This window comes from Pelobates fuscus, chromosome 5 (assembly GCF_036172605.1).
Source record: "Pelobates fuscus isolate aPelFus1 chromosome 5, aPelFus1.pri, whole genome shotgun sequence".
NCBI lineage: Eukaryota > Metazoa > Chordata > Amphibia > Anura > Pelobatidae > Pelobates > Pelobates fuscus.
Window position 1 is genome coordinate 30,090,357 of NC_086321.1, and position 14,015 is coordinate 30,104,371.

Genomic DNA, 14,015 nt, shown 5'->3' on the forward strand with positions numbered 1-14,015 from the left:
TCTCATTAAATTCTAACATGAGTTATGAATTTTAGCCATCCCCCTGTTACGTTATATTGTCTATTTTGATCAAATGGGTACTCAATGTATTACAATCTAAACTTTTTCAGATTTTACTTTGGGTCAAACTATTCTGCATATTTCCTCTGCCATATGATTCAAACAACCTATGTGTAGGTCACAGTTTTTTTTGTTGTTTTATTATTATTATTATTATTAGCATTTATATAGCGTCATCATATTATGTAGAACTTTAGATTATAGAAAGGGGTTTTGGTGAAGAAGGTCCTGCTCAAACCAGCTTACAATCTAAGGCAGTGATGGTGCCGCTACTCTAACCAACCATTTTTGCCATCCTTGCTTAATGTGCCTGGGGGCAGGTAAGTGGGGTCTTACCGGTGACATACAGGGCATCCTGATCATGATGACTATGAACCCCAGAATGACATGCTGCCAGGCTAGCTAGACTGCCCATAAGCGGAGCACTACTAAAAATGTTTTGTGTGAATATGAATGCCTCATACAACACTCATAAATGTAATACATATATATGTATATATTCTATACCAGAAATCCAATTTTCTTGCCAATATTCTACAAATGTATGTCAAAATTAGTGAATCAGAAACAATATAATTTTAGTTTGCCTTTCATAGTTTGATTTAATTTGACCTAAAAGTTGCAATCCCTTTGCCAGTTTTGAACTATTCCTAAAATAGCGAATAAACCCCAACAGTGTCATTTCTAGAATGAGGGTAACAAGTACATTATAATTATATATATATTTTTTCTGTGAATACGCTATATACTCAGAAACCCAGCTGCATGCCAATCAGATCCAGGAAGCATATCCCTTCACGCTGTGCAGTCATAGAGTTCTAGAACACAATTCCTCTGGCTACCCGTACACAAACTTTACTGCGTCAGGATTGCACGAGAGAATCTGTCAAATTTGGCAACAGTACAGGAAGTATGGGAACCTGTCACGGCGAGCAGTCTCAAAGGGGGAACTGCTTTGCCGCAGCTAATTAACCTTAGGAAATAATTACACCAATATGCAAATGTTGTTTAGATAATTCCATGTGTTATCAGCTCAGGTAGTCCATCATAAATGCAGACCTTGAAGTGCCTTGATGTACGAATCTGCAACACTCGATAAGGCATTGTTTCTTCCCGTTCTTTCAGTTGGTATTTAGCAATTAACGACTTGTCTATTGCATTAGTAAATCCAAACTGTTATTCTATAGAGGCTGTGGGACACAACAATATTTCTGTGCCTCACGTCTATGTATAATGATGTCAACAATGCAATAATTTGTGTATTCTTTATGAGGTAAAGCAAAAAATAATTAAAAAATCAGGAGTCAGGCCTTACTTTGTAGACTATATATTGTGGTAGAATGAAAAATAAATTGTAAACGTTTGAAAAATTGGAAATTTGAACGTTTTGTGACTTTGAGTTTTGTAATTCGGTTTTCTAAACAAAATGTTTAATAAATAGACTCCTAATTTTAGTGTTTATAAAACTTTGAACAGTAGCGTTCATCTAAGTGCATATATATTTTAAATAGAGAGAGAGAGAGCATATATATATGTATGGCCAGTGTATGAACCACTATATCATATCTCTTAACTAGTTAACATATTTAGCACAAGACGTAGCTTGCTGATCAGGAAGGTGGCGGTTAGTAAAAAGAGTCTAAGCCCTGGTTCACCTGACTTAAGACTGACCAAGAGGAACACCTTCGGATGGGTCTGTGCTGGGAGTGGATGGAGCTGAACGCTGAATTGTTTCAGCCACAGTCTGTCTGTCAGACCTAGAGGCTCCTGGTAAAAACCCAGACATGTCAATGATTCACATTTACTGTAGGTTTGATAAACCAGAGTGAGTTTTATTGCCATTTAGTTCTGAAATTCACTCCTATGCATCGTGTACTATTTTAAATCTGGAAACGCACTCCGATGCATTGCATATTACCCACGTTTTATACTAATAAACAGAACACACTGCTGGAGGTTTTTATTGATGTGAAGCCCTGTGGCATACTCATACACAAATTACAGTTTGCTTTATTGCATTGGCACTGTCTGATACACTCCTACGTGTGTTATTATGCGTTCTATTTCTGTGGATTACTAAGGGACATTCCTATATACCAATCATTCTGTGATCCTGGAAAAGGACACCAAGGTAGAAAATGGGTTGCCAACAAGGGACGTTCCCTCCCAAAGTGGGACACAATGGGGATAAACTAATAGCAGTCTAGGATAATAATTGTCCGGCATCACTAGTAAGTGCTTGACTTTACTTATATTTTGAAAGAGTGACATACAGAAGACATGTTCTTAGTTCTGTCATATTTTAATTGCTATCTTGTGGCATTGCTACTTTGTTTTGATGAATGGATTTAATTACTGACAGACAGTAGATGGCAATTATTTTACAATGTAACGCTTGTGATCTTCCATAAGATTCAGCCATTTGTCAAACTCCACTACGGGTCCATTGAGGATATCGGTTTAGATGAGTTTTAGACAACTGAGCCTTATATACGGGATTTATCAACCCAGTAAAAAAAACATCTCATAGATATTACTGCCGATGGCTAACCTTTTGGAGACTTTTTTTTACGGAAGTCTATGTATCTCTTCCTTGACTCCTTAAAGGATAACATTAAGTTGACCTTTACATTTGTTTAGTTTGTAATTGATAAAAAAATGCTTGTCACCGCCTGACTTACTTATGTTATACATGTAACTGTAAGGAACGCACCACCGTCTGATAAATTCTAGCTTTTTACAACAGACAAACTAGACCTGACGGAGAACACGCATGTTGAATATTGTATTGAAGTACAAGTACAAGCTAAGAGTGGAAATTCAAGCTATGATGTTTAAGATCTGTGTCCAGCTTGGTGTGTACTATGTTATTATTTAATAATGAAAATAATAACCATTTCTGTAGTGCATTCCCCTAGTTGGCCTCAAAAAAGAATTGGAAAACAGTCTTGAATGTTACCAGACCTGCAATTTATGTCAGGCGTCCAAACAACCTTAAGACTTGTGGACTTAAAGGCAAATCAAATACCAGTATGGCAATCCCAGACTGTTCAACGTCCTGCTTAGAGCATACTTGTGCTTAACAAAGTGTATACTCATCATATTATCATATTGTAATATCTACAATATCCTGTAATATGTGTAAGATACCTAAAGTATTCGAGGTAGATTAGCATGTCATCGTTCCACCAATTGGACTTCAACTTAATGTTTTTAATCTATTGTTAAACATGGTCACATACATTTTATTTACCTTATATTTTTTACATTCAGAGATATATCCTTTATTTCTTCTGTGAAACAACATGTGTTTTCCTTGTTTATCCAGCTCTTTAATATTCATGTTAATTGCATTTTTTTTTTTAAAAAAAACATTATTTTATAACTGTGATTTAAGTGCTACGAAATCTGTTGGCACTATATAAATGGCAATAATAATAATATTGCTTTGCTAAATCAAAAATACAAAGTACATATATAATAATTGGCTGTTCTTTGAAACAAAAAGTTGCAAGGAAATCTGTGTTAATTTTTTAAAAGCTGTAGAGAGTATGTTATATAATGGAGCTAACTGCTATAACCTTGTAATTCTAGGAAAATGGAAGTCCTGAAGAACATGCCTTATATGTATGGGACAATTTCATCTCAAAGGCACAAGCGGAGAACGTGTTTTTTGTTGCTCACAGCTACGGAGGACTTGCCTTTGTGGAGCTGGTAAGACGTTTCCTCATTTCTAAATGTGGATTTATGTGCAGTAGTGTATCTTTAGTTGCAAATCTAAAACTATTGTTACTATTGTTTTGTATCTAGTGGCTGATTACTATTGGTCTGTAGAAACCATCAAAGTGGACATGCCACCTTCACAGATTCTTATCATGCTAAAGGGAATCCATATCGGTCTGATTTGAAAGATTATGCTTTTTCTGATGGTTAACACCAGCTAGCACTATTCAGCACCAGATTAAAATATGTGATAAACAGTGCTGTGACCAACACGTTCAGCCAAGTAGTGTCCTCCAGGCTGGACACAACGGGCATTGAGAAAGCAGAAGTGTTAATTTTGCATTATCTATGATGCTAAGATGGCGGTGGTCCCTTACTAGGAAGAGAACTGGTCTACATTAAAATATTCTTAAACTTTTTCATACTAAACCAATAGATGGCCAGAGATTGTCAAGACTAGAGTGTTACTTAAATGCACACGTCACAAGTGTCTTTTCAATTATTAGAGGCAATAAAATTAGCAGTCTTCATGTAGCACAAAAACTATTCCTTAGCAACTTGCAGTGACACCCATGATGATATAGAAAAAAGAAAAGTCCAAAAAGGTTTAATTCATAATTAAAAGTAGTTATAATTAAAAGTAGTTATCTTTATCTCTGTAATAAAGAGGGTAATACAAACTATAAGTACTGGCTGCATTGACAGTGACACTCATCACAATATTCAACATAATATTATGGCTACAGTAACAGAAGACCCAAGTAATGCAATCTCGATGCAGGCCAGTTCGGCCAACAGGTGGCAGACTGTTTTCTCCTATATATGTATATTGTAGAATCCGTATTTACACTAGTGGGCTATATTTTATACTGCAATGCATAATGAAAGTTAGTATGCATGTGCTGTTAAGAACGCCCACTGAGAAACCTGATAAAGACGTTTTTACTCCTAATTTGTTTCTGGAAGACTGAAACTGTATCTGCTCTACGGCCATTACAGATGTGTATTTTTTATTACAATTCATAATTTAAAGGTTTTGTTCCCCTCTGGAATTCTCAGAGAAGGAAGAGATAAAATTCTTAATACCAGCGAAAAGCTGGCGAGTGGAGAAAACCCATTAATGCCTTTTGGAAAATGAAGGCAGCTGTTGGTAATCCTTTGCACAATATGCTGTATACGTATGTTAGAGGCCTGTACCATACTAGAATATAAAACTAAACAAAACCACTCAGAAACGTAGAAAACCTCCTCTACGCATAGCCGTTATGCTGCAACTCCGATAAAAAAGGGAAAATAAGTATTCAGTGGTGACTTACTGTAGCTGATAGATTCACTGCTGGGCTTCAGGATACATTAAAGTTCTCTGTTTACTGAAAAATATGCAACATGGGAAAGAATATACTCACAAACCTCCTAAGTAACACGCGATCAAGATGAAATCCTAAATAAGTTAACATAAAGTACAAAAAAGTCTGATTCTAACCTGTGAGAAGAAAAACATAATGAAGGCTAAATGGGGTGTGAACGCATTTCACGTTTACCCTAACACATACTTTTTGTTAAATTATTTAGGATTTCATTAAGATTGCATGTTACTTATGAGGACTGCTAGTATTTTCTCTATCATGTTAACTGCTTCGTTTTAAGGATCCACCTTGTGGAAATGATTTGAAACTGACTGATTACATAGTGCAATACCTTTTTGGAATTGTGTTGTATCATACTACAATGGATAAAGAGTCCCACGTACTACAAGCTAGTTAGGCACAGCCATGAGCCTTCACGTAAACCCAATCAAACATCTCTGGAGAGACCTGAAAATGGCTGTTCATCGATGGTCCAACTTGACAAACTTGACAAAGCTCTAGAGGATTTGCAGAGATGAATGGCAAATACTGCCTAAATGCAGGTGTACAAAGCTTGTCGTATCATACCCAAACAAACTTAAGACTGTAATAGCTGCAGAAGGTGCCTCAACTAAGTGCTGAGTTACTTATGCCATTTGTATATATATATATATATATAGAAGGCTTGGCCTGTAATTGTGGGAGGCACTTAAATTCCCTATTTAAACTCAGTGAGCCCCTGCTTACCTGTCTTCGACGATCTCGGAAGTGCTTCAGTGTACTTCCGGTTTGCAGATTCGTAACGTCAGTATTCCCGCCCGCCGGCAGCCCGGTTCATACGCCCGGTGGCTGTATTCGTGAGTATTCCGCTTCCTGCCTCTCTCGGACGGCATCAGAATCGTAAGTTTAGCCCTGTCGCTCACGGGCTCGCATTCAATCCGCTCCTGCTTTCTCGGTCAGTGTAACACGTTCAGTTACACTTACACCTCTTAGTCTCCTTCAGCCACAACGGGTTGCCATACGTTTTCGTTCAGGGGGTACGTTTATATTCATTCTGTTCCGTGTTCAGGGGCTGTGTTTACGTTTTTAAGCTAAGTCTTAGTGGTTACGTTTGATATGAAAGGGGTTAAGCGGTTTAGTAGTGCCCAGTATTCTCAACTTCGGTGTTTGAAGTAGTTATGTGGTCCCCTTAATGTCATAAATAGCTAAATAGTGTAAATAGGGAGTATGTTGTTCCATTGTGTTAAATGGCTGTTCCTGTCCTGTTTTTGTTGTAGTTCTTACTAGTACTGACACTTCTCGCAAGTGGCCCTTCGCGGGTGTACGTATTCGCAGCTTTGTTAAGAGGTAGGCCTCGGTGTCACCCAGTTCTTGTGTGTATGTTGTAGTTAAATAGTACATATCATAAATAGGTCACGTTTCTTTTCCTTTAGTTCCATTGGTTCCCTGCAGGATTATACTTTATTAGGTCAAGTAAAATCAGCAGGTATGTTGTTGGGGTGTCCTGGCGGGGGGGGGGGGGGGGGTTCGAGGACTAGTTGTAATTTCTCCCGCCAACTTAGGTATGTTCCCGTGGGCTCTTTGCCTATAAGGTTAGAGGTCCCGCAAGGCATAGGTCAGCCCTTACGTTCGGAGGTTCAGGCCAATCGTCCCAACGCATAGCTATAGCCTTGCTTCAAAATTAGTTAGGGCCTCACCAGTCACGGCCAATCATATTGCTTCTTTTCATGTCACCGAGAGGCCAACTCCCCGCCACCCACCTCAGTGGCACCAAGGCCCCACGCGCCAAATCATAGTTAGTGCCTCTCATAGCCGCTTGGCAAGTAGTTAGGGCCTCATCTGCCACCAACAAAAGCTAAGCTAATACAATTTCGCCTATGGGCACTAGCCTAGTAAGTGGGGTCCCTCCAGCTTTTTTAGTTTTCAACACTAAACTCGCCCTCTCTGCCCCTTAGAATGTCCAACGCTTCGGTGTTAGAAGACAATCTGTCGGTTTCCAGCACCCCGCTCAGGTCGGGCACGCAGAGAACGCAACCAACCCCTCCAAGTCCAGCTTCCAGCTATCGCTCCTGGACTATCCCTAAGATTACCGCTGAACTTAAAAAGAGAAATATCCCTTATCCGGCTTCAGCTAGGAAGAATGAACTGTTTCGTTTATTGAACTCTACTGAGGATAACGAAAGGCCTGGCCCTAGTTCACAGGTTAACGTACTTAATAGCCTGGCTGAATTACACGCCATGATGGCCTCCCTAGTGTCCTCAGTTGCCACCATCAATAACAGATTGGATAACCTGGAAGCTAATAACGTCCCTTCAGTCCCCGACATGCCCGGGCCGGTCGTCCAACCCACGCCCGCTCTAGGAGGTAACAATGACCCTCCACCGGCTAGGAAAGTTTCCAACCTTATTAATCCTATTCATCTGATACCGCAGTCTCTCAGACGTGACATCATTGAGGGAAAGGATGTTAACTTGGCCTCGCTACTGATAGCGGCTCAAGACGTAGTTGAAAACAGGGCATACACGTTCGAGGACCTATCAGTAGTGATGAGGGCCAGGGACCCTAGGTTGAATAGGAAACTTAACATCCCTGAGTTTGTCTTGGCGTTTGGCCTATACAGAGATGTTATCTGTACTGCTTTTCCCCTCCGCAGAGAGGAGCTGGATTTGTACCTTCACAAGGTGATAGAGTTGGCTTATAAGTACGGGGGCTTTGCCTTCTACGACTATCACAAGTCGTTCTCCGCTAGGTCAGCCGCTTCATTGTCCCAGTATAATACAGTACGGACTGGGGTCAGTTAGATACAGAATTGTTTCTCATGCATTTTGCAGGTCTCAAAACCCCTTCCTGTGCCATTTGCTCATCTGCAGCTCACTCTATTAATTTCTGTCCCGAGAACGTAGCTATCCCCTCTACCAGCAGCGCCAACTCCGATTTCCAGTCAACTTCCAGCCAGAAGGAGGTTAGAGATAAATTAGGCAGGCCCATAGTGTTCTTGGGAAAAGCTCAGGTCTGCAATAATTTTAATGCTGGGGGTTGTAGTTACAGTGCTTGTAGGCTGCTGCATGTGTGCTCGCTTTGTTTCAGGGCACATGCCAAGACGATGTGCCCTAACAAATTGTACCCTAAAAAGGCTTCTACTCCAATAAACATTCCGAGTTTGCAACGTTACCTGGCTAATCATCCTTCTTTGCATCTGGTGGAATTTCTCACGTCAGGGTTCACTCACGGGTTTCACACAGGCTTTGTCTCTCTCCCCTCAGGCATCCTGGAGTGCCCCAACCTTCAGTCAGCTCTCCCAGACCCCGATACCCTACAAGTTCTCTTACAGAAAGAAGTGGATAACGGCTTCATGATAGGCCCTTTCACTACTCCCCCTTTCTCCTCATGGAGGACTAACCCTCTAGGTATCGCCACTGGGAAATTTAACAACAAAAAGAGGCTTATTATTGACTTTTCTGCACCACACGCTTCTCCCACACCTAGCCTGAATGCACTAATCCCGTCAGAAGATTTTTCTCTTCAGTACGCCAGAATTGATGATGCCATTCAGGCGATTATTTACTCCGGGAAGGCGGCCTGGTTAAGTAAGTCGGATATTACCAACGCCTTTAAGTTACTTCCCATCCATAAATCACTCTGGCATCTGCACGGAGTTAAGTGGCTAGATAACTACTATTTCGCTACCAGGCTTACTTTCGGCTCCAAAAGTAGCCCCAAGTTATTCGACATGTTCGCCGAAACCTTGACATGGCTTCTCCTTAACTTCTGCAGATGCCCAGTTGTGATACATTATTTAGATGACTTCCTCACCATTGAACCTCACCACTGCACTCCACGCAGCCTTCATCTCTTGCTCACGCTCTTCAAAGATTTAGGTGTCCCCGTAGCCCTGGACAAAACTGAAGGTCCCAAAACCGAAATTACTTTTCTGGGGATCACACTCAATTCTGTCACCATGCACGCCAGCCTACCCCAGGAGAAAGTAGACCGTATTCTATCTTACATTAGCACCTGCATGTCACTAGGCACTTGCACCAGGAAACAGCTACAGTCACTTTTAGGCTCACTTAATTTTGCCATGAGAATAATTCCACAGGGTAGGTCGTTCATTTCCAGGATCCTTTCACTTTTGCACGGTCTCCCTGACGATGACTCCACTACAACCCTAGACGAGTCGGCTATAGCTGACCTGAGAATGTGGCAGCTGTTCCTTTCCTCGTGGAACGGCAGGTCGCTGTTTGTTCCCCCCGTTTCCGACGATTCCCCAGTACTCTGGACTGACGCTTCAGGGGCCTTGGGATATGCGGCCATTTTTGGAGACGAGTGGCTATACGACTCCTGGCCGGTCGAAACCACGTCACTCGAGGGATTCAGTACCACCTCCTCTCTTTTCGAGATCTACCCTATCGTAGCAGCAGCTTACACGTGGGGGGTAGAGTGGAGGGGGCAGTCAGTCAGGTGTTTTTGTGACAACTTAGCTACCTGTAACATCATCAACAAGGGCCGCTCTCAGTCCCTCACGATCATGAACCTAGTCAGGAGACTCACTTGGCTAGCAGCTAATCTCCAGTTCTGCATATCCTGTGTTCACGTCCCAGGTATACAAAATACTGCCGCTGATGCTCTGTCACGCTTCAATTTGCAGGAGTTCTTCAGGCTACATCCTACTGCTTCCCAGCGACCCAGGGTACCTCCAAAGTTCGAAGACCTGGTAATGCATTAAGCTCTCTCCTACATCTGAGCGGCACGCTTGCTCAGGCGGGTTTATCCCTCAACACGAGGAAAGCCTATTACAGAGCATATGAACTGTTTTTGTGTTTCATTCGTAATTACTATGTAATAAATGTTTTTTCTGTTGAAACCATGGTTGCTTTCACAACTTTTTGCCACTTTTCTCTTAATCTATCTTACAACACAATCAAACTCTACTTGACGGGAATCCAACACTACATGTTAACCTCCTTTCCCAACAAGTCTCCTTTCCTATCTTCCTACCCTCTTAAAAGTGTCCTCAAAGGCATTCACAACTTGTCAGTACACATACCCACTAAACGCCTCCCCATAGATAGTAAGTTGTTTAAGAATTTGTCCGATGTACTCGACACGTCCCCATTCGAACATATCACAAACCTCATTATCAAATCAGCGGCTTATCTAGCCTTTTATGGTTTCTTGAGACCCAAAGAGTTCACTGTAGAGAGAGCTTCTGATTTCAGCTCGTGCCTCCAAAAGAAACACTTAATTAAAAATCTAGATCACTACACTTTGTCCGTTACCCGTACCAAAACAAGCCAAACAGGCCCACCAGTGGTAATTAACTTTTATCCCACGTCAACCAAATGGTGTCCCGTCCGTGTATTGGATAGGCTAGTAGTAGCACAAGCTAGTTCCGCTCCCGATAGCCCTCTTCTAGCTTTACTAGGGAAACCCCTGACCACAAAAATCTTCATGCTTTACATACGCACCCTTTTACTCCGCTTGGGACAAAACCCACGTTCTTTCTCGGGCCATTCTTTTCGCATTGGAGCAGCCACAGCTGCCTCAGGTAATCATGTACCGACACACATAATTAAAAACATGGGGAGGTGGAAATCATCTGCATACAACAGATACATTCCCAATCCAGAGAAAGAGATAAGGCTGGCTTTCTGTGATATGACTATATGATGTACCGCTTAATAAACGCATTTTGTTTCAATGGTTATTATTTTTGCCCTCTTTTACAGGCCTAACCTTACGTCAGTTTCGGCACACCTCAACTGACTTGCTATTAAGGAACTACTTATTTTTAAACCCTGTTTTCCTTACGTCCTCGGAATGTGCCGTACACAAATAGAAGGCTTGGCCTGTAATTGTGGGAGGCACTTAAATTCCCTATTTAAACTCAGTGAGCCCCTGCTTACCTGTCTTCGACGATCTCGGAAGTGCCCCTCCCACCGCACCCTCAATTTTTTCATATTCCTAGGTGGGCCCTCTTTTACAGGCCTAACCTTACGTCAGTTTCGGCACACCTCAACTGACTTGCTATTAAGGAACTACTTATTTTTAAACCCTGTTTTCCTTACGTCCTCGGAATGTGCCGTACACAAATATATATATATATATATCTTTTTTGTTTAATATATGTGCAATGGTGTCATAAATCTGTTTTTGCCTTGTCATTATGAGGTATTGAATGTACGTTAAGGTGAGAAAACATTATCTGAATGGGGAACTTTTTTAATGTTATGTCTGGACAAATAAAAAAAAATGACCCACCCCCCCTTCCAGTTTAATGTATACATTGTACAGAAGTGTAGTATATGCTCTCACTTTATTAATAATAAAAATAGTACTATCTTGCAAAGCGCTTAATGCATTTTGCAGAATTTTTGTTAGCATTTTTCATTGCATGGTAGACACTCATAGTTTACTCATTGATGAGACCAAGTTTTGTCAATGTTCATGTTAACTCTCCTGCTGCTATAACAATGAAGTGAAAACACTAACTACAGTTCTGTTGTTTAAAAATTCCAGTGCTACCTGGAACAGCAGATGACCCATGTCTCATCAGTTCTTTGCTTGTCTGTCTCATCACACTGGTGGACCCATCTCCACTTTTGTTCTTCTTTCTTAATATGCCACACAGATGTTTGAGAACAAGACTTGACTGCTGACCTTATGGTTGCCAGGGTCATGGTACTCAGGGCCTGCAAAATTTTTGCAAGCTGAGTTAAAGGTTTTTCTCCCGTCATAGAAAGTGACCCGGTAAATAAGAAGTGAGAAAGGAGCTTTGTCAAGGAGACAAGATGGTCTCAGTGAGGGTTGGCTTCTGTAGTCTGCATACTCTGCAGGAGGCGCATGCTTGGAAGCTAGAATATAATGTAACCACAGGCACATCACATATCTGTCATGAGAACCCAGGATCTGAGCAGTTTATTTACTTAGTATGCCTTTTGTTAGAATGTAATAGGAGTAGAACACATGTGTTTATGCACAGTCTTTTAAATGGGGCTCTGAAGCTAAAAAAATAATCACCTTGTAAATATGCCCAAGTGTGACTTGTCTATTATTGACTTGATTTTCTTGTTAACTGCACTTTTTTCTAGTGTGGGATGATGAGGCCATAAATGTGTTGTTTTTTTAGATCATGTCTCATTGATTGAGGCGTTGCTGTCATAAAGCAATACATCTCTCTTTGTCCCAAAAAATCAGTCATTTGAAAGGAACCATCTTGAGCATGGAGTTCTGTTCTCTAAGTAGATTTGATTATTGGGAAAGCATACACAGTCATCAAAGTGTGACTATACTATGAATGGGGAGCAGCGTTTAGCCTCATGTGTCTTCCCTACTGAGAAGATACTTTTCAACACACTCAAAGAGACGGAATTCAGCAATATAGCGGCTGTTAAACTGTAACGCCGCAGCCGGCTGATGATAAAAACGCTGGCGAGCCTTGACTCTCAAAGTCACATTTATAATAATAAAAAAAAAACGAAATAGATTCTTCGTTCAGTATTCTAACCCATTTCACTCTGTATATGTAATCAGAACATGTCTGCTGTTTTTGAGTGCTTGCGGCACTGACAGAGTTAAGAATGGTGCATTAACCGTTATCCCATTGTACAGCGCTACAGAATTTGCTGGCGCTATATAAATAATAAAATAATAATAATAATTTATTTAATACTGGCATTTACAAAGTACCGCCATATCCTGCAGCGCTGCATTTCAACACTAGTCCCAAAGGTAAAATGTAATCGATAGACAAATCTATGAAACTTCACTGCGTGCGGTAATAAAATGTTGAATACAAAAATAACATAGTAAAATGATTTATTTGCTTAATAATATGCTTAAATCTTAAATCTGAAGCTTTTTGTTTTGTGTGGTTTTGCCTTAATCTACGGTAAATTAAATTAAAGTCAGTAGATGAAATGATATTGAAAGCCAAAATTAAGAAACTTAACTGAATTTCATAAAAAAAAGATGAATAAAAAAATGCAATTTGTCCAAAGTAACTAAGACTTTAATGCAACTCATTTTCATATTTTTCAGTTCATTCAGTATGTGGTTTGCTATATTACTAGTTCTCATACACCATAAATCTCTTTATCTTCCCTTTATCCACCCAGTGCTATATTTTCTTTTTTGCAAATTCTCAACCATAACCACTGCAGCTTATTCATGCAGTTTGACAAAAAACTAATACAAAAGAAAGACCTGTGTATACACCAGAATCCAAAGGCTCCCTCCACAGCTTGAGGCATGTTAATGAGGACGTTTTACTTCCTCGTTTCCAATCCAAGTATTTGTATGTGATGGGCTGCAAGTTCTGGGGTATAGGAAGAGTTTTCCTCTCAGGACTGCTGTTACTCTTTCAGTACGTAAAATCTCTATTGAGTCATTTTAACATAGCAGAATTGACACAGTAAGGAAGCTGAATGTCCACATCATGACACTAAATGCACAGGGGTGGGTATTGTGTGCCTGTGGTATCTTTGTTAGTCAAGCGGCTTGAAAACGTTTTGATAAAAACTGGAGGGAGTGTAGCTGTAGCCTCTTAGCATCATTCCTACTACTATAAGATATACTAAAGTGTCCCAGTAAGAAGGAGGATAGATAATAAGCAGAGTTAACACTGATCTGACATGCTCAACAGGTACTAGATGGACTGCATTTGCAATACTAAACACTAATATTATCTGGAAATTTTAGAATATTATTTATAAAAATAAAACAAAAAACAGAGTAGTATTTAAGAGGGACTTTGTTTAATTTCCATATATCTATTACTTTGAGCTCATTTTTATTTATAGTACTATTACTATAAGTTTGTAATTTTTGGTTTTTGGAAAAGACAAATAAAAACATATATATCTATATTTGATCTAAATATAGTT

The 14,015-nt window shown here is 40.2% G+C and overlaps 1 protein-coding gene across 2 annotated transcripts in view; it reads left to right on the forward strand.

Moving 5' to 3' along the window:
* The window catches only part of ARB2A (ARB2 cotranscriptional regulator A), a 395,986-nt gene that overhangs the window by 214,519 nt on the left and 167,452 nt on the right, over positions 1-14,015 (forward strand). For both annotated transcript variants that reach the window (XM_063453692.1, XM_063453693.1), the window contains exon 8: positions 3,655-3,774. In XM_063453692.1, coding sequence (XP_063309762.1) covers positions 3,655-3,774 — 120 coding nt within the window. The remainder of the gene's footprint in view (positions 1-3,654; positions 3,775-14,015) is intronic.